Genomic DNA, 23,392 nt, shown 5'->3' on the forward strand with positions numbered 1-23,392 from the left:
ACTGTGGAGGGGTTTCTGTATTCATATTCTGTGCCATTATAGTATCATGGCTAGTTTTTTAACCGCGTCTTTAACTTCAAGAATCGCTAGTGATTCTTCCTCCATTTCATCTATTTCGTTTATCTCATCTTTTTCGTCTTCTACGTTCTCTCGTTCTTTCTTCATATTAAGTATCTGGTTGAAGTATTTCACCCATCTATTCAATACAGCTTTCTTTGTTGTTAACAGGTTACCATTTTGACGCCTTTTTCTTTTGTTTAAACACAACAAAAGAATTTCTTTAATTTGTATTTTGAAAACGATTTTCAAAGTAAAAATCAAAACGACAAAATAAGCTTATTTTAAACTGAAATTGTGGTTCATTTTCCATTAAAGATAGTAAATATTATTACAATACCACAAGAAAATAGTTTCAGAACAAATTAAACTTTTGACCTATCTCTAGATTTAAACACAATTACAAATTGAGTTATCTAAAGTTTCCATTAGAAGTTAAAGAACACACTATTTTTTGCAGATTGTAAGAAAACTACATCAGAATATGTATCATCCACGTGCAAAGGACTGTTTTATATTTTTTGTAATAGTAATTGGTCTATACTATTTCCTTTATTATAATGAAGAACAAAGTACATATATTCTGCAAGAAGGTGAGAGTCGTAGTTATATACTGCTTACTATTATCGTTGCATTTATCGGTATCTCTATGCGGAATCAATTTGGTTTATATCAATGTCAGTGCAATTACCCAACATTAATATATAAATATTTCTACCATTCTTTCTTAGTCTTTTACTCCAAGTTTTCCTAGGTACTTACCTAATAGTCAGCAACTCTGCATATAATTACAACATACGCTACCCATGATAAGATCACTACCATTTATTACATTAGGGTGTGAAATTTAGATATCAGGGTTGTATATTAATTACTTTGACAAATCAACATTTATTTCCAGACATCTGCATTCTAAACAGAACTTATAAACTTAAAATCTAATCTGCTATAAAACTTTGTAAACTATATTGCACAGCGTATTATTGCGCAAACAAATGTATGCTTCAAAAAGAAACTATAATTATTTTACAAAGTGTCTTCAAAGCTTCTTCACGATGCAAGAGTTGTGCAATTAATTTTAAACAATTTTAAATCTCTACAACTAGTCGTGTAGCCTCTCAAACGATAACATATACTCTAAAATTATTTGTTCAAAAGCTCCGGTTACGCGATTTTATTGCATGTGCATGAGGTCTATAAAAAAAGACAAAAAATGTTTCTATGATAACTAAATTTATTTGTGACCTTTTATTTTTCTTTCGGTAACTGCCTTAAGCTTCCAGCGTGTACACGTTCATCTTCGATTTATTCTACCCTTTACCCTATCCGTTAATATCAATCTTAATATTTCATATTTAAAATAAATATATAAAGGCGGATGCGTTTAGATTTAATTAGTCTCTTACCATTCACTTACACGTGTTTCATCGTCTACCCATCACCAGAGAGTCTTGTAAGGAGACTGGAACCAAATCAAAATGCATCGGTTATAATGGCAATTATAGCAAAATAATTACCAAATTATACATTTAGCGACCTCTAACCAGGAAAGATGAAGTAAAGTGATCTCATATAGACTACCGTTTATTATACCATGCGGTCCATATGTATGGAATAAATTCATTTTTAGCGTTATTATGTACTATCTGAAAAAAACCTGAAATAGGTCGATTATTTTTCTTAAATTGACAATTTACAGTATGAAAATATTATCCCCTTTCAGCACCCACTTTGAATTATAAGCACCCCCTCGAAAATTTTAAATGACAAAGGGGGTCGTGTGGAACCTTGTTAAAAAGGGATTTTAGTCCTCTGTTCAGTAATATAAAGTTTTTTGAGTTGAGTGCAATCATAACGGAGAAAATTGATTTTTACAATTAAATTAAATTTTCAACTTAAGCACCATTATTCACTTCTTGACAATAACCGAGGTGATTTTGGAATTCTCGTACAACATTTTGTATGACCTCGGGGGTTATTTTGTTAGTTTCTTCCGTTATCCTAACTTTTAAATCAGCAATATTGCCTGGTCTATTAAAATATACTTTAGAAATAATGAGGTATTTTCGTATCTGTTCTGCTAAACATTAGGGAAAAACTTTGAAGATAATAATATTAGTCAAAAAGCCAAATAAACAATTATTGTTATGAATCTAGTAGGCTGCTGTCATTTAGGTATTTAAAGTTACTAAAAGACGTCAGTATAATATTTGTGCGCATATTAAATTTAATTATGGCTCATTTGTCCGAGACTCAAAGAATAGACATTTTAATTTTGATTGGTTTTGGTAATAAAACAAGAACTCAAAAGGAGGTTTGTGAAATGTTTAATAATAAATACCCTGGTCAACAAGTTTCGCAGTCTACAGTAAGAAAAATTGAAAAGAAGTTTCGTTATACTGGACATGTAAAAAATATTGAAAAACCAGGTAGAAATGTTAAATTTACTGATGAAAAAGAGTTAGATGTACTTCTAGAGATTGACGAAAATCCACACAAGAAAACTCGAAAACTGGCCGCTGTCACTGATGTAAGTACATCATCTATTTTGAGAGTTTGGCATAAAGAAAAATACCACCCGTACAAAGTTCTGTTGGTTCTGGAGTTAAATGAAGATTATCCCGAGAGAAGACAAGAGTTCTGTAAAATAATGATGGACAGAATGAACGCAGATTTGCAGTTCATAAACAAAATAGTTTTTTCTAATGAAGCGACGTTTCATTTAAACGGAACGGTTAACAAACTCAGAGAAAATCCTCACTTAGTGTGTGAGACTCACGCAATATCCTACGAAAATTAACACTCGGGCTGGTATCATTAACAATAAAATTATTTATTGAGGGCACTTATTTTTTTGAGGGCACAGTTGAAGGTGAGGTTTATCTAGATATTTTGATTAACTTTTTAGTGCCTACATTACGAAGATTTTTTCCTGATGTCAATCATCCAAATAATACAGATCGATCTATTTACTACCAACAAGACAGAGCTCTTCCGCATTTTGCACGTATAGTTAGAAATTATTTAAACGAGGTTTTTCCCAATAGGTGGATTGGAAGACGTGGAACGATCGAATGGCTGGCTAGATCCCAGATTTGACTCCTCTCGATCACTTCTTATGGGGTTATTTAAAATCTAAAGTATATTTTAATAGACCAAACAGTATTGCTGATTTAAAAGTTAGGATAACGGAAGAAATTAACAAAATAACCCCCGAGGTCGTACAAAATGTTGTGCGAAAATTCCAAAATCGCCTCGGCTATTGTCAAGAAGTGAATGGTGGTCATTATGAACATTTAATTTATTTAAAAATTACATTGAAAAATACATTCTAAATATTATTATCTTCATTCAACCTAAAGTTTTGTGAAAGAGACATTATCAAAATTTTACATCTTCAAAATCAATTTTCTCAGTTATGATTGCACCAAACTTAAAAAACTTTCTATATTTCTGAACAGAGGACTAAAATTGCTTTCTAACAAGGTGCCACACGACCCCCTTTGTTACTTAAAATTTTCGAGGGGGTGCTTATAATTCAAAGGGGGTGCTGGAAGCGGATAATATTTTCATACTGTAAATTGTCAATTTAAGAATAAAAATCGACCTGTTTTAGGTTTTTTTCAGATAGTACATAACGCCAAAAATGAATTTATTCCATAGATATGGAACGCATGGTATGTTCCAAATAGGAAACTTAGTTGTTTGATCAATTGCATACACTATAATATGGCTTCTTACATTATTGGTGGTACCACGAACTTCTTCAAATATTTTGTATATTATTGAATGAGAAATGTTATATGTTTATTATAATGTAATGATACAAATATTTGATATCACTAGGTAATAATATTACGAATATTTATTAAGAAGGACTTTCTGAGTATATCTATCTATTCAGAAACAGGGCAGCATTTTTAACTTTGTTGCTTCCTAAGTTTTAGTCAGGTCAATTTAATTTTTTACTTTTTAAGTTTGTTAGTTAAGTGAGTTTGCAAAATACAGGTAAAATCTAGTATATTTAAAACATCTTTTGTCACGAAAATATGTTAAATTTAGTAGTTACATTTTTTACAATTGCGGATATTTTGGAATATACACTAAACAGCTATGAGGAAATTACACTACTTTGTCTTTATTATACAGTACTTTAAAAATGTGATAGAGCAGCTTCTCAGAATTTTAATCTGCGAAACCCAAAATACATAAGCGTGCATGATTTAAAAACTGTTATGTGTTTTTGGTTTGTCTACTATCTTTTTCCACTCTTTCCGGTCCTGAATCTTTCATCTCCAGTTTGCAATTTTCATCTTTGATATCCTTTATTATTTGGTCTTTCTATCTTATTTTTGGTTTTCCTCTTGGTCCGTTTATTACTGGTTTCATGTTTGTTAACTTCCTAATTAGTGCATCTTCTTCTCTTCTTTGTATGTGTCTAAACCATTTCAAACTTTGTGCTTAAATAAATTTTACTATACCTTTTCCTTCTGGTATATTTCATATTTCACGGTTCATTAGGCTCCTATATTCTCCTTGTTCTGTCTTTATTGGGCCGTGTATTCTTCTCATTTTTTTTTTCAATTATTCTTAGTTTTTCTTCATTTTTTTTTTCGAAAGACACATTACTTCCGCTCCGTATGCTATCACCGGTTTCATTAATCGGAGTTCCCGAAACCTGAGCATTTTTTATTGGAGATTGGGTAACCAACCCCAGTGGAAAGTAGGATCGGGGCCGACGAGAAAGGGAGAAAGGTCCCTTAAAAAAGTCTAGCTTAAAAAAATGTCAAAGACATCCATAGGGAAGCAAAGTTTAAAATTTATAAAACCATCATACGACTAATAGCAACATAAGACAACATTGAGAAAAATATTAGCTCCCATCTGCAACAATGGTATGTAAAGAATAAGGTTCAACCACGAGTCATATCAATATTACAAAGAATCCTCTATAGAAAATCATGTAGAAATACAAAGATTGTACTGTGCAGGCCCACCTTATAAGAATAGATAATAATAGGACACCTGGTAGAACACATAGTGGAACTATGTTGGGACGTCGGGCAGTAGAAAACCCAAGGAAGCGGTGGATAGACGAAGCAAGAACCGTTGCTAGAGAGATAATGAGGGTGGATAACTGAAGGAGAGTAGTAAACGAAATAGATGTTTGGAGGCGGATGAGATAGGAGAGAGATTATATTATATAATATAGAGAGTCCCAGTATAGTATAGTAAATTATATTAAACTGAATAATCACTATATTTAAAATGTCATTAATAAAATAAATTTTATTGTGTGCAATAGATTATATATAAATATTTCATTTACTTTTAACAGAACAAGATCAAGCATTCTTACTGAAGATAAAATAAATGAAATTAAATAATTTACTTTTCAAATGATTGGAATTAAATTTTATATTTCAAAAATTGTTTGATGTCCACTGATCATCGCCTAATTACTAACCGGTCTTCTTATATGGCTTTTACTTTATGCCTGTTTTCTAGAGGGAAATAAATTTCTATCTCAGGAGAATTGTCGTCTGCTGTAAGAGAAATTACTACATACTTTACTGTGCTGTCAGAAAAAAGATTAGTCAGATTCGAGAATTTAAAATATTATTTCGAACAACGTTATCTTTAACTTGAGCTCATATCAACTCTATCGAATTAAGTTCACAATAATGGGGTGGTAAGCGAAGTATTTCAATACCTCGTTTTCTATCTATCTGCCCAATAAAATATTTTTTATAATTGTGTTTAAGGATGTTGGCAATATTTAATAATTCTGTTTTTGTCATTGTATCGTCAAAGTTTAGTTCCCAAGAAATTAACCACGTTACAACTTCATTTCTTTTTATTGATTTCGTAGTTGGTAAACGTTCAATTAATCGGGAGTGGTGTTCGACATATACTTCAAACACATCTCCTATCATTTTTTTATCTTTTCGTGATAATCACAGATATTCGTTGATTCACACAAAAGTAAATCCTCCGTGAGAAATCCATTTATACTAACAATATAGGTAATTATGAGTAGTCGACCCTTATCGTTCTGTTCCTTTAGACCAGTTGAATATCCTTGTAAAAATGCTTGAGATATTTTTATGTTTTTATCTTTTCAAACTCTTCCTACAGAATGCATTTCATTAATCCACGTTTCGCCTAAATATTAGATATTGTTTTCTGTCCTATGTTTTTTTATTTTTCGTAGGTACTCTCATCTCCAGCTTCAATAAGCATCGACTGCCTGCCAAATTTTTCGTATTTGAAGTTTAATTAATGAAAAACTTTCCAACGTTTGGTTCTACTTTCGTGGGTAAATTAAGTTCATGGGTAATAGCTTGTAAAACTTTATACAAAGTTGGTATTTGCTTGGTAAATAAAAAAGAATGGAATATTCTATCTGACTTAGAGGAAATCTGTAACGGTAGGGACTATCTTAGGATGGTATTTTTAAAACAATCATCCAGCTCGACTTTTAATAATTTTGGTATATCTGGTCTCGGTTTAGGTAAATTTATACCAGTCGATTTTTATTCTGTTAACACTTTATATACCTATAGTTGATTTTCCATATCCCAGTGCTGTAGACAACCTTTTAACTATACTCTCGATGGTATTAGAAAGATTCTGTTGCCAAAAAAGTCCAGCGTTTTATATCTAAAATCATTACTTTCTAGTTTGTCTTCTTTTAGATCATTTCAGAGTCATGTATATTTTGCTGTCTTGACTATAGTTGACCATGTTTCTCTTTCCTTTGCTTGTTTTTCTCATTCTCGAATTCCTAGTTCTTTTAAATCCTGGTTAATACCATCAATCCATCTCTTTCTGGGCCTACCTCTCGGTCTCTTCCAGTTTAATTCTTTCCTAAGTACTGTTTTTGTATTTCTCTTATCACCTATCCTTTTTACGTATCACAACCAACTCAGTCGTTTACTTCGTATTTCTTTTGTAATAGTCGGTCTATTAAAGATTCTGTTTATTTCGTGGTTCATTCTTATACGCCATTCCCCATTTTCCTGTATAGGTCCATATATGTTCCTTAACATTTTTCTTTGCCATCTTAGAAGTTGTTCTTCTTGTTCACTTGTCAAAGTCCATGTTTCTGATGTATAAGTTACTACGGGTCTCATAACTGTTGTGTATATTTTTATTTTTGAGTTAAAAGATAACATCAAAAAAGAAAACTGGGAGAAATTTACCAAAGATATGTAATACGACCTCTATTGATCCCAGAAAAAGGCGTGGAAGATAATAAGGAGACAAAAAACAGAAATGAATGAAAAGGAAAAGAAAGTTAAGATTTGATTTCACGTATAGTGCGTCTGTTTATCCGCTTATACGTATTTCGGCCTAATAGGCCTCTTCAGAACGGCTTTTACAGTCTCTCTGAACGTGAAAATAAATCTATTCTGTCTTAAAAGGCAACTCTAACATGGCTTCGAATAGACGCAAACAGCGTCTATTCTGATATATCTGATCCATGAAATCAGTAAACTAATTTTCGAAACCAAATTCATTGAATGAATTCAATGAAGAAATGAATCAATTTGTACGCATAGATAACATTACGGAGGAACAATGGACTGAGCATTTCACAAATTTATATGGAGAAGGAGAAGAACAGAACAGAGAAAGAATCATTAACGAAACTCACGATACAGTACTAATATCAGAAGAAGAGCTACAAGAACGAATAAAAAAATTAAAAAACAGAAAAGCACCTGGTCCTGATAAGATAAACAATGAACTGCTAAAATATGGAGGAACAACATACCTAAATGTCTCCTAAAATTATTCGTCGATATAATAAATACCGGAGTAGTACCAGCGGAATGGAAGGAAAGTCTCATGCTACCGATACTTAAAAAGGGAGACTCGAGAAATCCTGAAAATTATAGAGGCATTAGTCTGATGAATAGTACATTAAAATTGTTAAAGGCTGTTATAAAAGATAAAATCGAAGAAAAAGCGAACATGGCAGATGAACAACAAGGCTTCCGGAAGAACCGCAGCACAGTAGAAGCAATTTTTATTGTCAGACAAATAATAGAGAACTCTATTGAATATGGAAAACAAGCATACATGTGCTTTGTAGATTTAAAAAGTGCTTTTGACAGGGTCAAGCGAAATGACATCTTAAATTTATTACAAGCTGAACAAATAGACCATCAGATAATAAGGTCAATTAATGAAATTAACAAGAACAACAAGACCAGAGTTATAATGCCAACAGGGGAAATAGAATGCAGAGAACTAAAAGGAGAAATCCGCCAAGGAGACTCGCTCAGCCATTGTTATTCAATATGGTGATGAATCAAATAATTCACGAAGTAAGAAAACGACACGGATACCACATGGGAGCGCATACAATCACGATACTATGCTATGCCGATGATGCAGTACTAATTGCTGATAACGAAGATGACCTACAAAGGCAGCTCCACACCTTCAATATCACAGCAAACAAACTTAATATGAGAATATCAGTAGAAAAAACTAAATGTATAGTGATCAGTAAAGAGCCGCGTAGATGCAAACTAGAAATAGACGGCAAAATTGTAGAACAAGTAATGAAATTCAATTACCTAGGAGTAGAGATTACTAGTGACAGGGATATAAGAACAGAGACCACAAGGCAAGCATCAAAAGCGCCAAGAGTAAGTGGTTGCCTCCGAGAAACCATATGGAGAAACAAATATCTGACCACGGAAAGCAAAATGAAAGTATACAAGACAACAGTAAGACCAATCCTAACATATGCAGCGGAGACAAGAACCGATACAAGAAAGACGAAACAACAAATCAACAATATCAAAATGAAAGTATTAAGATCAATAGCGAGCATATCATTAAGAGACATACAAACCAACAGAAGTATACGCGAACAATGCAAATGCAAAATTCAAAATATTAACAGGTGGATAAAAACAAAAAAAAAACTGGAACGAACATGTAAACCGAATGGGACCAGATAGATTAGCGAACATCTGTAAAAACAACAAGCCGTATAGCGGAAGACCCCTTGAAAGGCCGCCAAAAAGGTGGAAAGATAATGTAGAGTCAACAACGACTGAAACAGAATAAGAGACAGACAAACAGGAGTAATCCTAGTCGCGCGAAGAAGAAGAAAGAAGAAGAAGTTAAAAGATACTAGTTACTGTTATCTCATCACTGTTTATTTCCTTCTGTTACTATTTATCCTAAATATTTGAAATGGTTTACTCTTTCAATTTTTGCCCGCTTAAAGATATGAGTGCCTTTCATTTGTACTTTTTCGCGAGTTGTTTTTATGTACTTTGCCTTTGAGACATTAATTTCTAGACCCATAGTATGTGTTGCTTCTTTAAATTGTGTATAAATCTGTTCTAGGTCTTTAAATGTTCAGCTAATTGTGCCTATATCATCTGAGTAAGCTATGACTTGGTTAATTTTGTAAATATTATACCTTCTCTATCTAAAGTAGTTTTCCTGGTAACTTGTTCCAACGCAAGGTTAAAAAGTGTTGTGGATAGCGCATCTCCTTGTGTTAGACCACATTTATATATTAGACATTTAATATAACACTATTTTCGTTACGTGATAAATGATCCAACTTTAATTGTTTGACTGGTCTACAATCCCAAGTTGATTTTTCCATATTCGGTAAAATCACCCAGTAACTATCACAGAAATCACACTATAATACTATGAAATCACTTTATTCGTTTAGAATTCACTGTACACATCTATTCTGGTTATAATAAATGAGACTTAACAAATTAATGTAATTCCTTAATGTACGTCTATGACCTGTGTACTTATCTCATTGTCAGTTCTTCTAATAATAGCAGTTAGAAAAGATTTTATTGTATACGAGTGATGTGCAGAAACGTTTATCTAAATAGATGACAAAATAGGAGCTAACTGAATTATTGCTATTGTAGGGCAAGCAAAGTTATTAAAATATGCATACCAAGTAAATTTCTTTTCTAAGAAGCTACCCTATTTTATTGTTAAAATATAGTATAGTTGTTTTATTTTTTAGATCAGGTTAATTCTTCAACCAAACAAGACAAAAAATACTTAATCCATACTTCCCAATGTAGAATACCAAAAACCAATCCATTCAGTAAAGATATTATTGACTTTGTTTCTAATGAAGAGTATGAAAAATGTTCGAATAAAACTTTGCTGTCGTACATTAACAAAACGAATGATATTGTTACTTTACATTTCAATCGAAGCGCACAAGAAGAATACAGTAATTCCAGTATAGAATGCTGCTATGCGAATATTACCAGAATTAATTATGAAACATCAAGGGATGACCACGTTAAGTAAGTAGCATATTTTCCCTATATCGTACTGCCTTCTTTCTAAGATTTATGTGCCCGAACTGAATAAATAGTCAAAGTAACTACTTAAATTAAAGCAGTATCATGAGAAACAGCTGAGCACATTTTATGTCAGTGTGACAGTCTGGCAAATGTGCGGTTCTTTGCATTAGGAGAAGAAAATGACTAACTGACTTAGTTCTGTTTTTGATAAATTAAATTAAACGGTTCATAAATTAAGCTATTTTCTTCAGTTCCATCTCATTATACTACATTTTTTTTGTAAGGTGAACCATGTGCAAATTTTTTGTATCTAGGGATATTTGCTTGTTTAAATAGTTTTGTAGGTAAAGTGATGTGTATGAATTAATATACGAAACGCCTTCAATAAAAGGGTGAAGTAGCTCTGATGTTTTTTGTTTTATTCTCCAATTGTTGACCGAGAACCCACCACTATCATAGTGAACCACATTTAGGGTATATAATATATAGTGTATATGTATATATTATTTTTGTTTGTTTTTTGTATCGACCGTTTTTTATTTAAAATAATTTTCTTTGGTATTTTTCAGGTTCTGTCGGTCTGGAATTAAAACAATTCTATTTTTTTGTCACTTAATATTCTGCCAATTGATTGTTGGCTACATCAGAAGTATATTACAAATTTATTAAAACAAAGAGATAAGCAACATTAAGATAAAATTACATAAATATTTTACTCACAGAGGTATAACTGTTCACAAATAAAACAAGACAAATACTGTGTACTACACTTCTACAATTAGACTGACAATTTTAAAATAACAATAAAAAATATAGCAATAAAATTAAAATAAGTTAAAATACACATAAAACAACAAAAAGAGTATAGGATAGACGAGTTTCTTTGTATGTGTACATAAAATACAGTAGCAGGTACATGGTAAATTTTAATTAAATGGTTTGCAGCATATTGTTGTAGATGCTGCTTAACTGATTCGTCTCTGCTTTGTAATTTATCAGCGCATATGTTTTTACCTTTATGGCAGTCACTTATGTGCTGGGTAATAAGTTGTTTTAACCATTAGCTTGTCTGTCCAATATAGCAACCTTCGCTGTCTATTAATCGCAATACAATCTACAAAATACCGTGTTTAGGCTGCGAAGTTTGCTATATTAGACAAGCCAATGGTTAAAACAACGTATTACCCAGCAAAACAGTGATTGCCATAAAGGTAAAAACACATGCGCTGTTGTCGAACACTTCATCAACACAGGCCACAAGTTTGAATATACTAATGTTGAAATCCTACAAACAGTAACTAATTATTAAAACCGGCTGTTTCTCGACATGTGTTATATTACCAACACAAAAAAATTTAAAAAATTACAAAGTAGATACGAATCAGTTAAGCAGCATCTACAGCAATATTCTACAATCCATTTAATTCAAAATTAATTTACCATGTACCTGCTATTGTTGCCGAGAGGGGGCATTTGGGCCTGTAGGACCCATCGCCGGCTCTTCGGGCTTCTTCCCATCCCCGGAATTGGATCGGGTATTCACCATCTTTGGTTTGTCGCTGGTAGAAAGGTTAAATACCACCGCTGTTATAAATAACAGTTCCAGTGACAAATATCTGTTATAGGTAACGGTTCCAAGGAACAGTTACAAAGTAACAGAGCAAAAATGGAAAACAGATAGGTAAAAATGATCTAAGTATTCCTTGACTTACGGAAGGAATAACTTAGTAAACAAGTAAATTAAATGGTATAAAAATATAATGCAAAGAAAAATGTTTCTAAGTGTTCCTTGACTTACGGAAGAAACAACTTAGGACAGAAATATAGATAAATGAAATATGTAAATGTGAGAGTAAAATATGAAAATATTTCTAAGTGTTTCTTGACTTACGGAAGAAACAACTTAGAACAGAAAATAAACAAGAGAATCAAATATAGTAAAATAAATGCACAAATATTTATAAGTGTTTCTTGACTTACGGAAGAACGACTTATAATAGAAAATAAGAAAAATCAAATATAGAAAAGATGTGAAAATATTGCTAAGTGTTTCTTGACTTACGGAAGAAACAACTTAGCATAAAATAGAAAATGAAAGAAACAAATGTGGTAAGTATTTTCTTAACTTAAGAAAGAAAATATCTTAGATAAAATATCGGAAATAATAATGCAACAATGATTATGAAAATATTTCTAAGAGTTCTTTGACTTGCCGGAAAGAACTACTTAGACAAAGTACAAATCAAAATATAAAATAGAAAAAGCAAGATAAATATTTCTAAGTGTTTTTAACTTACGGAAGAACAACTTAGACACAAAATACGAAAAATAAACAATCAAAATAATCAAATAAAATATCAAACAATCAGTACATGAACAAATATAGATCAATGTAATATTCTAACCTGAAAAGGTCTGAATATAAAATAATGCTAAAATAAAAAAAATGGTATATAGGAAATCAGAAAATAAAACAATAACTTAGTAGGAACAATAATAGCACCGACTAGGTCTACAGTAGAAGAGGCAAGCTCGACTGATCGATGAGAGAAAATCTACCTGTTTTTATGTAAAACAAATCCTTTGTTTTACGTAGCGAAAGTGGAATTTTCCTGCATCGAATCAATTAGAAATTTGGATTTGGCCAAACTTGGAATTCCCAAGTATTTTGACCGATATCCAAATTCCTTGATGCGTCCGGCACGGCTGTCAGCTCCCGGCTGACACGCCTCCGGGGGACACTATATCATATTATACAAATACAAAGAAACTCGTCTATCCCACTATACACTTTTTGTTGTTTTATGTATATTTTACCTTATTTTAAAATTGTCAGTCTAATTGTAAAAGTATTGTAAAAAATAATTGCGCTATTTAAATGGGAATTACTTTAACATGCCACAAGAAAATAGCTTCAGAACAATATAGTAAAAATGTTTGTCTTGTTTTTTTTTGTGAACAGTTCTACCTCTGTGAGTAAATATTTATGTAATTTTATCTTAATGTTGCTTACCTCTTTGTTTTAATAAATTTGTAGTGCACTTCTGATATGGTCAACAATCAGTTGGCGAAATATAAAGTGACAAAAAATATATTTGTTTTAAATCCCGACCGACAGAACCTGAAATATACCAAAGACAATATCCCAATAAAACTTGTATTTGTTTTATGTGCCAATATTTCGTCACGATTTTGTGGCTTATTCGTGAGAAATCTGTAAATTTATTAAAATAATTATTGGATGTAAACAAAGTGAATATTTCAATACTTCAATACAAGTAAAGGAGTAGAAATTAAAATTTTGCTAGCATATAATTTAAATTTAAATTTAAATTTTTACTCTTTTAGTTATAAGTATTGAAATATTCACTTTGGTTACATCCAATAATAATTATTCTAATAAATTTACAGTTTTCTCCTGAAGAAGTCACAAAATGGTGACGAAATATTGAGACATAATTAGTATTAAAACATTATTAATATTATATATAACAGTATTAAAACATTATATTATTATTTAATGAATAAACACCTCAGGAACGCCTATGATGATACAAATTTTACGACCGTTTTATGACTTTGAGGCACAACAATTTGTGAACGGAGAATAGCTACTGAAATAGGTTTAAAAACCTTTAAATTAGATGACAATCATGGTTATGTTTATAAAAGTGATGACACAAGGTAGACGTTACAAGATTTTAACTAAAGGGAATATAATTTTCCTGCTCGAAAAAGGGGATCACTTTTTCCACCATGTGAAACAAGCCAAATAACTATTTCGAGCAGGGAAAAAGTATGTTTACATGAAATCTCATAACATCAACCTTGGGTCATCAGCTTAATAAATATAACCATTATTGTCATCAACTACTTTTTAAAATTTTTCACTGATAATGGTCCGACTGGACCTAAAAAATTTTGGATTAATTGTAATCCTTTTGGATAAAATTTAATTATTTTTAATAAAATACTATACCATTATCTTCTTCTTCTTCTTCACGTGCCATCTCCTCTAAGAAGGTTAGCAACCATCATGACGCTGCTCTAAAGAGGTCAGCCGAAGTGCAGTTAATCCAAGCTCTCAAATTATTCAACCAGGAGATGCGTCTTGTTCCGCGACTCCTTCTACCCTGTATTCTTCCTTGCATTATTAATTGCAACAAGTTATAACGCTCGTCCCTCATGACATGTTCTAGATATTGCAGTTTTAGTTTTTTGACTTTAATTGTATATAAAACCTCTTTATCTCTTCTCATTCTTCCCAACACCTCGACATTCGTGACTCTATCCACCCAACTTATTATTAATATCTTTCTGTAGGCCAATAAATCGAAGGCTTCCAATTATCCGAAACATCTTTCTTTAAAGTCCAAGCCTCCAACCCATAAAATAATACGGAGAAGACGTAGCATCTCTATACCATTATAGACCAGAAGTTTTTGCTTCTTGGTAAGTTTTTTAAACTATGGTATACAGCCTATGGAATTTCCCCTTTTACTTCATAAAAAAACCCTTTCGGGTTACATCACATCACCGAACGTTTTCGGAATGACTATTTCATCATCAGTGTTTATCTAGGTTTATCTACATGTTTGAAGCCGCAAAATATCTGAGTTAAAATCCTTTAAATATAGTTAAATTAATTTTAAGTTACATTGCTGATTTTTTACACAGAGTTTTTACGCAGATGTATAGTGGCTTCAAACACGTAAACCTGGATAAACACTGATGATGTATGTAAGAAATAAAACTCTATTTGTTTTATATATACATATCTCTTATCTTATCTCTTATCTTCTATATATATATGTATATATATATATATATATATATATATATATATATATATATATATATATCTATAAATATATATATTTCAAATTATTTTCGACTGTACTGTATTAAATATTGTTTTACAGTATCAGCAATCTGTATGTAGGAATTAAAACTCTATGTAGGTTCCTATCAGAAAGAAAAAAACACGGTATAGCTAACCGAAACACAAACGAACACTTAAAGAGAGGGAAAAAGCCTATTGAAATTGATGAATTTGCCAAATATGGTATTCGAAGGAAAATTCATGGATTTTTTTTTTTTAAGAAATACCAAACCTAAACAAAATTTTACAAGAAGTTAGAGACGACCCGGATTTGCCTCATATCGGACGAACTAAATTGTGGCAAGTTTTAAAAGAATTAAATTTCCGGTGGGAGGAATCAGACCGAAAATCACTTTTGATTGACCGAGAGGAGATAATATGTTGGAGAAGAAATTATCTAAGATCCATACGAAAATTAATGACAGCTGATGTTTTCGAAGAGTATTTTGAGCAGATGATTGAACACATACCACCAAATTCAATTATAGTATTAGATAATGCACCTTATCATTCACGACTAGTAGAAAAACTTTCAACGACTGCGTGGAAGAAACAGGATATTCTTGACTGGTTGCAGAATAAGTATCTGCCTTACGAAGATGGAATGGTAAAAGCAGAACTTTTAAAAATTGCCCGGCAATACAAATCTAAGTTCAAGAAATACGTAGTTGACAAAATGGCGGAAAGGCGAAACATCACAGTCCTTAGACTTCCACCCTACCACTGCGAAATAAATCCAATTGAACTCATTTGGGCACAAATGAAAAGTTATGTGGCTAGAAAAACTACGTCATATAAAATACAAGTTGTACGTGAATTGTTATACGAGTCTTTACAACATATTACAGAACAAAACTGGAAATTAAGACATGTAATAGAAGAAGAACAAAAAATTTGGGATCTTGATAACATAATTGATGCGACCGTAGAGACACAACCGCTAATTATTAACCCTCAAGACAACTCGGATTCCGAAGTTGATGCTATTTATTTTGAATTTGAATAGTTTTCTAATCGTAATTATATAAGGTAAGTAATAGTAGTTGTAATCGTAAGGTATTAAAGGGGAAAGGCGCAAAATGTCGCCTGTCAAAATGTTCAATGTGTTTTAAATGTATCCATTTTTTTTCAAATCCTGAGAAAACTAAAAAGCATTTTTGAAAAATTTAAAGGCAGAATAAAATATTTATTAGAATAAATAAAAAGTTTCTTTTGCATGCAATATTTTCAATTACAAATATTACTATATTTTCTCTTTTATTTTCAACCCTGTTACATAACATATTAAAATAAACATTGTAGAAGTTTTCAGGGACTTTCTGCCCTCAGTAATAATGTAATATTTTATTCTGCGTTTAAATTTTTCAAAAATATTTATTAGTTTTCTCCGGATTCGAAAATAATGGATACATTTAAAACACATTGAAAATTTTGCCAGGCGACATTTGGCGCCTTTCCCCTTAATTAAATAAATGTATCTTTTACAAATGGCAAAAAACTTTTTATTTTTGAATAAAATAAAAAAGTTTTATCAAAACAAAAATACAATTTACATAAGTACAATTTAAAAAATATATTTATTTAGTTCAAATAAATGTTTCAATCATATACTCTACGACACTGGTCGGTCATCTGTAACCATTCAAAATACCTTCGTAATCGGATTATAAGGTTGACTGCTGTATTGTATTCGTTCAGATACAAGGTGGGTTAGTCGAAAACATCTTAAATTGTCAGTTTCAGGTTGGTTTTTACTATTATATCGTATTACCTATCCTCTCTATATTTCAGTTCTCTAATTAGGTTTAAACTTGTAGTGAGCCATCGACAAATTGTGAACCGATTATAGTTTTAACTACTTTTAAAATGTTTCATTGATGGTGGTCTGACTGGACTTAAAACGTTTTGGAATAATTGTAATCCCTTTGGATAAATTTTAATTATTTTTAATAAAATAGTGTACGTGATGGATTCGATCGTTACTTGATGGAAATTCATTTTATATAACAATAAAACATCAAAACTTTCAAAAAAATTTATTATAATATTTTATCACTACAACCGTTTCGGCAGAGTGCCTTTCTCAAGTGATCTATTTTTGTATGTGTTTACAATTTAGTCTTTAACGAAATAGGTTGAGGAGGGGAGAACTGTTTGTCTCAGGTGGTGAAAATTCTAATTTCAGGGCTTTCTTATGTAGTTTTTGATTTAAAATTTTATTAATTGTTTGTTCGTTGTACCCATTGTTTACTGCTATTTGCTTAATGATATTTTTAGTGATAAAATATTATAATAAATTTTGTGGAAGTTTTGAAAACAAAGTTTTCAGTGTTTTATTGTTATATAAAATAGTATACCATTATACACCAGAAGTTTTTACTTGTAAAGTTCTTTTATATTAGTATACCTTCTATAAAGGATTTTTTAAATAAATTTTTTTTAAATATTACTGATATTACTGAACGAACAGCATTAAAACAGATTGTGATACAGGTTAAAATCTGTCAAATAGAGATGCAATAATCTTCAACTTCGCATATCAAATCATATACGCATGCAATCGTCTTTTGTTAGTCGATATTTACTTGGAGGATAACATAGCCTATGTACCTGAAATGTCCCAGTTATATAACTTAAGCCTCTAATTGCTAAGTAACTACAACATTAAGGAGTTATCTAACGGTTTAAATAATTCGTAACACTTTTCAATAATTAAATTTTTAATTATCGCTCTTTTAAATATTTTTAATCGAATTTATGTCACAAAAAGTATCTTTAATTCTTTTTTTCTGTTTTAGTCTGACTGATTGCATTCCCTTCAAAGACTCAGTAGAAATAAATTATCCTTATGTTAGTGTTAACTGTACAACAGAACAGATAGAAGTATACAGTAATGTTCATGCTACTACTTTTTCAATCTCTAAAGAACATAAGAAACCTACTGGAAAACCAAAGTTTAGTATTATGATGCTCGGGATAGATAGCGTGTCAAAATCTAATATAGAACGCACCATGCCAGAAAGCTTCAAATGGGCTGAAAGTAACATGGTTAACCTTAAGGGGTATAACAAGATCGGCGACAACACATTTCCTAACTTAATGGCAATACTGACTGGATATAATGTAGATCAGTTATCGACATTTTGTAACCGTACCATAAAACAAAACTCTTGCAGATTTATTTGGGACAAATTTAAAGAATCTCAATACATAACAGGATATGCAGAGGATGATTGCAATATTAACACGTTCCATTATGACCGTCCAGGATTTTTAGAAGAACCCACAGATTATTATTATCGTCCTTACTTTTTAGCAGCAGAAACTTTGCATACCGTATTGAGAAAAAATATGATCTACTGCGCCGGTCCCGAAACTTCCGGAGAAAGAATACAAAATGCAGCTAAAGATTTCGCTGTTACGTTTAAGGACTTTCCATCTTTTGGACTGTTTTGGAGTAACAGTTATAGTCATGATAATTTCAATATGCCAGGGGCTATGGATAATAAGATGTTACAACTTTTGTCTAGCACTGAATTTCTCGAAGCTTTAAACAATACGATTTTAATCTTTTTTAGTGATCATGGTTTCAGATTTGGTGGTATTAGGTTTACACATACAGGATGGGTGGAAGAAAGGCTTCCTTTTATATATTTCAGATTTCCAGATCTGTTTAAACAGACTTATGCAGAAAAATATAATAATTTCATAACAAACACAAATCGGTTGACATCACCCTATGATATCCACAACACTTTTCAAGACCTGTTGAACATAGGCAATGATTCTTACGTACCATCGTGGAGTCAAGGATGTTCCAGTTGCTACAGTTTGTTTGCTGAAATTCCCGAAAATAGAACATGTAAAGATGCGGGTATTAGTCAACATTGGTGTACTTGCCATGGACATACATACATCGAACCTGATGATCCCAAAGTAATAAAAGTATCAAAATTTATTGTAAATGAAACCAACAACATTCTACTTACAAGTGAGAATGGTTCATTATGCGCAGAATACAATTTATCTAAAATAAAGACCGCTGGTATGTCTGAACCATACTGGAATGAAGATCACAAATCTGTCCACTTCTTTTTAGTGATGCTGGAAACAAGTCCTGATGCTAGTTTTGAAGCTACCGTTGAAGCTTCATTTGAGGAAAGAAATAATACTTTTAAGCTGTTAGGTGATATTAGTAGAATAGATAGATACGGACCTGTTACACAATGTATTACAGACAATGCTTATCTAAGGAAATACTGCTACTGTCGTGAAAATGTAACACAATCAAACAAATAAAAATTATTAATATTAAGGTAGGATTAATTATTCCTATTTAAATAGGAGTTTTAGGAGACATTCGTTGGACTTTCCAGCTTTGAATTTGTATCAGCCCAAGTGTCTTATGCGGCTGGAATAGGCCTAAATGATTCATAACACTTCATTGATACCGATTCGAGCACGAGAAGTTTAACGAATTTGACCTCCTAGACCATATATTTGGCTATTTAATTTTAACAAAGCGATAGCAGCTTTTGCTAAAAGATTTAATCTTTTAGACATTTCGTATAGCCCAGAAGACAGAAAAGCAGGTTGCACCTCTGTACGCTAACCACTGCAGTGGTCAAGTTTTAGGAGACATTCGTTGGATTTTCCGAGTTTGAATTAGTATCAGCCTAAGTGTCTAAGGAGGCTGGGATAGGCTGAAATGAGTCATACCACTTTATTGATACCGATTCGAGCACGGGAATTTTAAAGAATTTGTCCTTCTAGGCCATATATTTGGCCATTTAATTTTAACAAAGCGATAGCAGCTTTTTCTAAGATTTAAACTTTTACACACACACACACACACACCTACACACACACACACACACACACACACACACACACACACACACACACACACGCACACACGCACACACACACACACACACACACACACACACACACACACACACACACACACACACACACACACACACACACACACACACACAAAACGAGTATAAATATTACATTACATAGATATTATGTTAAATCTGTGTCACTATCACTGTCGTCTTTTAAATTAATGATAACATTTTGTATATTATATGTAGGAAAATATGAATTCTCAGCTTTCATGATATGTGAGACTGCATTTTTCCAACTATTCGCATCAATTTTGAGTACTTCCTTTTTAATTAAATGCAGGACAGGTGCATTTAAATGTGGCAAAGTATTATTTCTTCAAACTCTTGACTTAAGTTGATGCCACATATGTTCGATTGGTTTAAATACACAGTAATATGGTGGAAGTCTTAAAATGGTATGACCCATATTTTCGGCATAATTATCACAAAAGTATTCTTTTTCAATGCGAAACTTTTTAAAATGTCCAATAAATCCTTCTTAGTATTATCTATGTGAAAATGAATATCTTTATCATAAATCAATAGGTCAATTAAGTTAAACGTTGACTCATTATAATTGTATATACGGGTTTTTCAGTTCTAATGTGCTGTTTGGGATATTACCCGTTTTCCCAAAAACTTATTAATTTCCACGGCCGGTCCAGTCAATTTGACTAAATTGAGATCTTTATAATTCTGGGCGCTTTTATTTCGTTGAGATTTAAAATAATGATTAATAAAAGAATACAATAATTATGGGAAATTTGTATGTTTATAAAAAGAGTTTTTTGACATTACGCTTGAATGATAATATTTAATCTGATTATATGTACTAACCTACAGTTGACTATATGCCGGTCCTGTCAGCTTGGTTAGCTGTGATAATTATACAACAATAGACTATTTACAAGGGATTATTCAGTTTTGCAGCTGTTATTAAAATAACTTTTATAATGAGACACTAAATTTCTGGATACAGTATACCTCCAATTTACCATGCGTTTTTGATAAATCTGCGAAATGATGATCAACAAGCTGGAGAACTAGCAAACTTAGAAGAAGCAAAAGTCGAAAATGACGATTTAGATCACCTATTACCACACTGATGTCGATGAATCATAAGTTAATTGTGTAGATATTAGTGTTATGGTAAAGAATAAATTTGTACAAAAACTTTATGATCTTTTTACATGTTTTACCTTTATGTAGCATTTCTTAGAAGTAAAAGGGTACAAGTGATACTTGCTAATAATGCCTAGAGTTACTAAACGGGAGAAGAAAAACTAGCATTAAAAGATTATGGCAACTACGGTGAAGGCTCAACTTTGAACGCCATTTTCTCAAAATTTACTTTTTGCCACTTTACTTCTAGGGTCCTCATTTATATACACGTTACCACAGAAATACCCCAAAATTTAAATTTAACAAAAAGGTACAGTTCAGCTTTCATACAATATTTTATATTAAGTGAAATGATAGACTGACCCTAATGGGTTCAGTATATATATATATATATATATATATATATATATATATATATATATATATATATATATATACGGCGAAAGAAATACAATTCTTCAAATCTTCCGTGTATCAAATGGTATCAATAGACTGTTATCCATTTGCTTGCAGAATTAAAATTAAGGGAATATGAATGTACCGTCACTCAGGGTGAATCCCTGAGTTTTCCCTCATTTTCGCGGTTTTTGACCATAAATCGTTTGAAGTAGCTCTAAAAAATTCCAAAAAAATAATTTAAATACTTTAATATCTCCAGCATAAGAGATTCTGATAAAAGTTTTAAAATTTTACTGCCACACTTTAAGTTTTTGGGTTATTTAGTGTCCGAATTTGCCGAATTTGTCCCCTACGTGTGGGGTGAAACCGGACATAGCATTATTTTGTATTGAAAATCGTATTCGGCCGTGAATAGGGGTTAATTCGGACAGAAAAAAATAAAAAACTTTTGGAAAGAAAAAGAATAAGGTAAAAAAAACATTTTAAATTTGAAAAAAAATTATTTCGACAAAGCAGCATGAATATAAACTAAAACAGGGCTCCTTAGTTCTAAACACATTCTATAAAATAAGACTAACAAAAAAAAACTCAAAATTTCACATTTAAACTAAAAACTAGAAAAAATTTATTTCCGTTCGAATATTTTCCATTCGTAATAGAATGGGAAATTGGTATCTCTGACGTCTCATATCCGTCACTTTTTCAAGAATTTTAAAAATTTGACTCCCCTCAATTACACTTTCATCTTTGAAAATTCGAGGATACATAGACCCCCATTTTTTCTGATGTTTGCTTTCTAAGAAAATTGACAAGATAAAGATTGTTCTTCTTATCAATTACCTCTGTAACATTCCCAACATAATATTTATGTACATTCTTTGGTGAAACTAGTTTAACAAGTACAAAAGTATTAATGTCTATAGAACAATCGGTCTCACCCATTTCAATTTGTTCACTTTTAACCTCAGCCTCTTCTTCAATCTGCAGCTCTGTTCCACTTTGGTCATCCTCACTACTTGTTCTATATTCTTCAGTTTCCCTTTTTTCTCCGATCAATGGTTGTTCTAAATCTCTTACTCTTACCCCTTTACCTGCAGGCACCTGTAACTTTTTGCCCCGTGTTTTTAAACGTTCTTGGGTTGCGCCCTGTCTGCTTTCATGAAGAAAGTTTTGAAGAGTGTTGGTATAGTGGTCTTGGTTTTCAGTTTCTGAAGGTTCACTAGCTGGTAACTTTTTGATGACGTCGTCTGACTTTAATGGAATAATTTCGCAAGATTTAAAACCACACATAATATTATCTTTGATATGAACAATGGCTTCAATGGCTTTTTTAAATAGCCCAGGAAACTTAGACTTGGGAATACATCCTTTATTTTTGGTTTTCCATTCGGTAAGGGTATTTTGCCACGACTTTTTAAATGGAGCAAAAAAAGCGACGTCTAGTGGCTGTAACAAATTGCGTTGCATTTGGAGGCAGCATCACAAACTGAATGTCATACTTTTCGCAGTTTTCGTCAATATGTATAGACATATGGCTAGCTAAGTTATCGCCTATGATTACTTTTTTCCCTGGCAATTTTTTAAAATATGGGAGAAGAATTTTATCGAACCAGTCTTCTAATGTTGGAAAGTCGAACCAGCCTGACTTTGTTTTATTGTATACACATCCTTCTGGCCTTTCCCTCTACCCATGATGGATATAAGTGTACCGATTT

The 23,392-nt window shown here is 31.8% G+C and overlaps 1 protein-coding gene across 4 annotated transcripts in view; it reads left to right on the forward strand.

Annotated features, from left to right (window-relative positions):
• Positions 1–19,576, forward strand: part of LOC140439578 (uncharacterized) — a 28,196-nt gene extending 8,620 nt beyond the window's left edge. For 3 of the 4 annotated variants that reach the window (XM_072529576.1, XM_072529575.1, XM_072529577.1), the window contains exons 2-4: positions 518–650; positions 10,088–10,379; positions 18,060–19,576. In XM_072529576.1, the coding sequence (XP_072385677.1) occupies positions 542–650; positions 10,088–10,379; positions 18,060–19,560 (1,902 nt within the window). In that variant the 5' untranslated portion in view covers positions 518–541 and the 3' untranslated portion in view covers positions 19,561–19,576. The remainder of the gene's footprint in view (positions 1–517; positions 651–10,087; positions 10,380–18,059) is intronic. The other variant, XM_072529578.1, reaches the window with a different exon arrangement.
• Positions 19,577–23,392: the final 3,816 nt, after the last annotated feature.

The sequence above is a fragment of the Diabrotica undecimpunctata genome, chromosome 4 (genome assembly GCF_040954645.1).
Source record: "Diabrotica undecimpunctata isolate CICGRU chromosome 4, icDiaUnde3, whole genome shotgun sequence".
In the NCBI taxonomy this organism is placed as follows: Eukaryota; Metazoa; Arthropoda; class Insecta; order Coleoptera; family Chrysomelidae; genus Diabrotica; species Diabrotica undecimpunctata.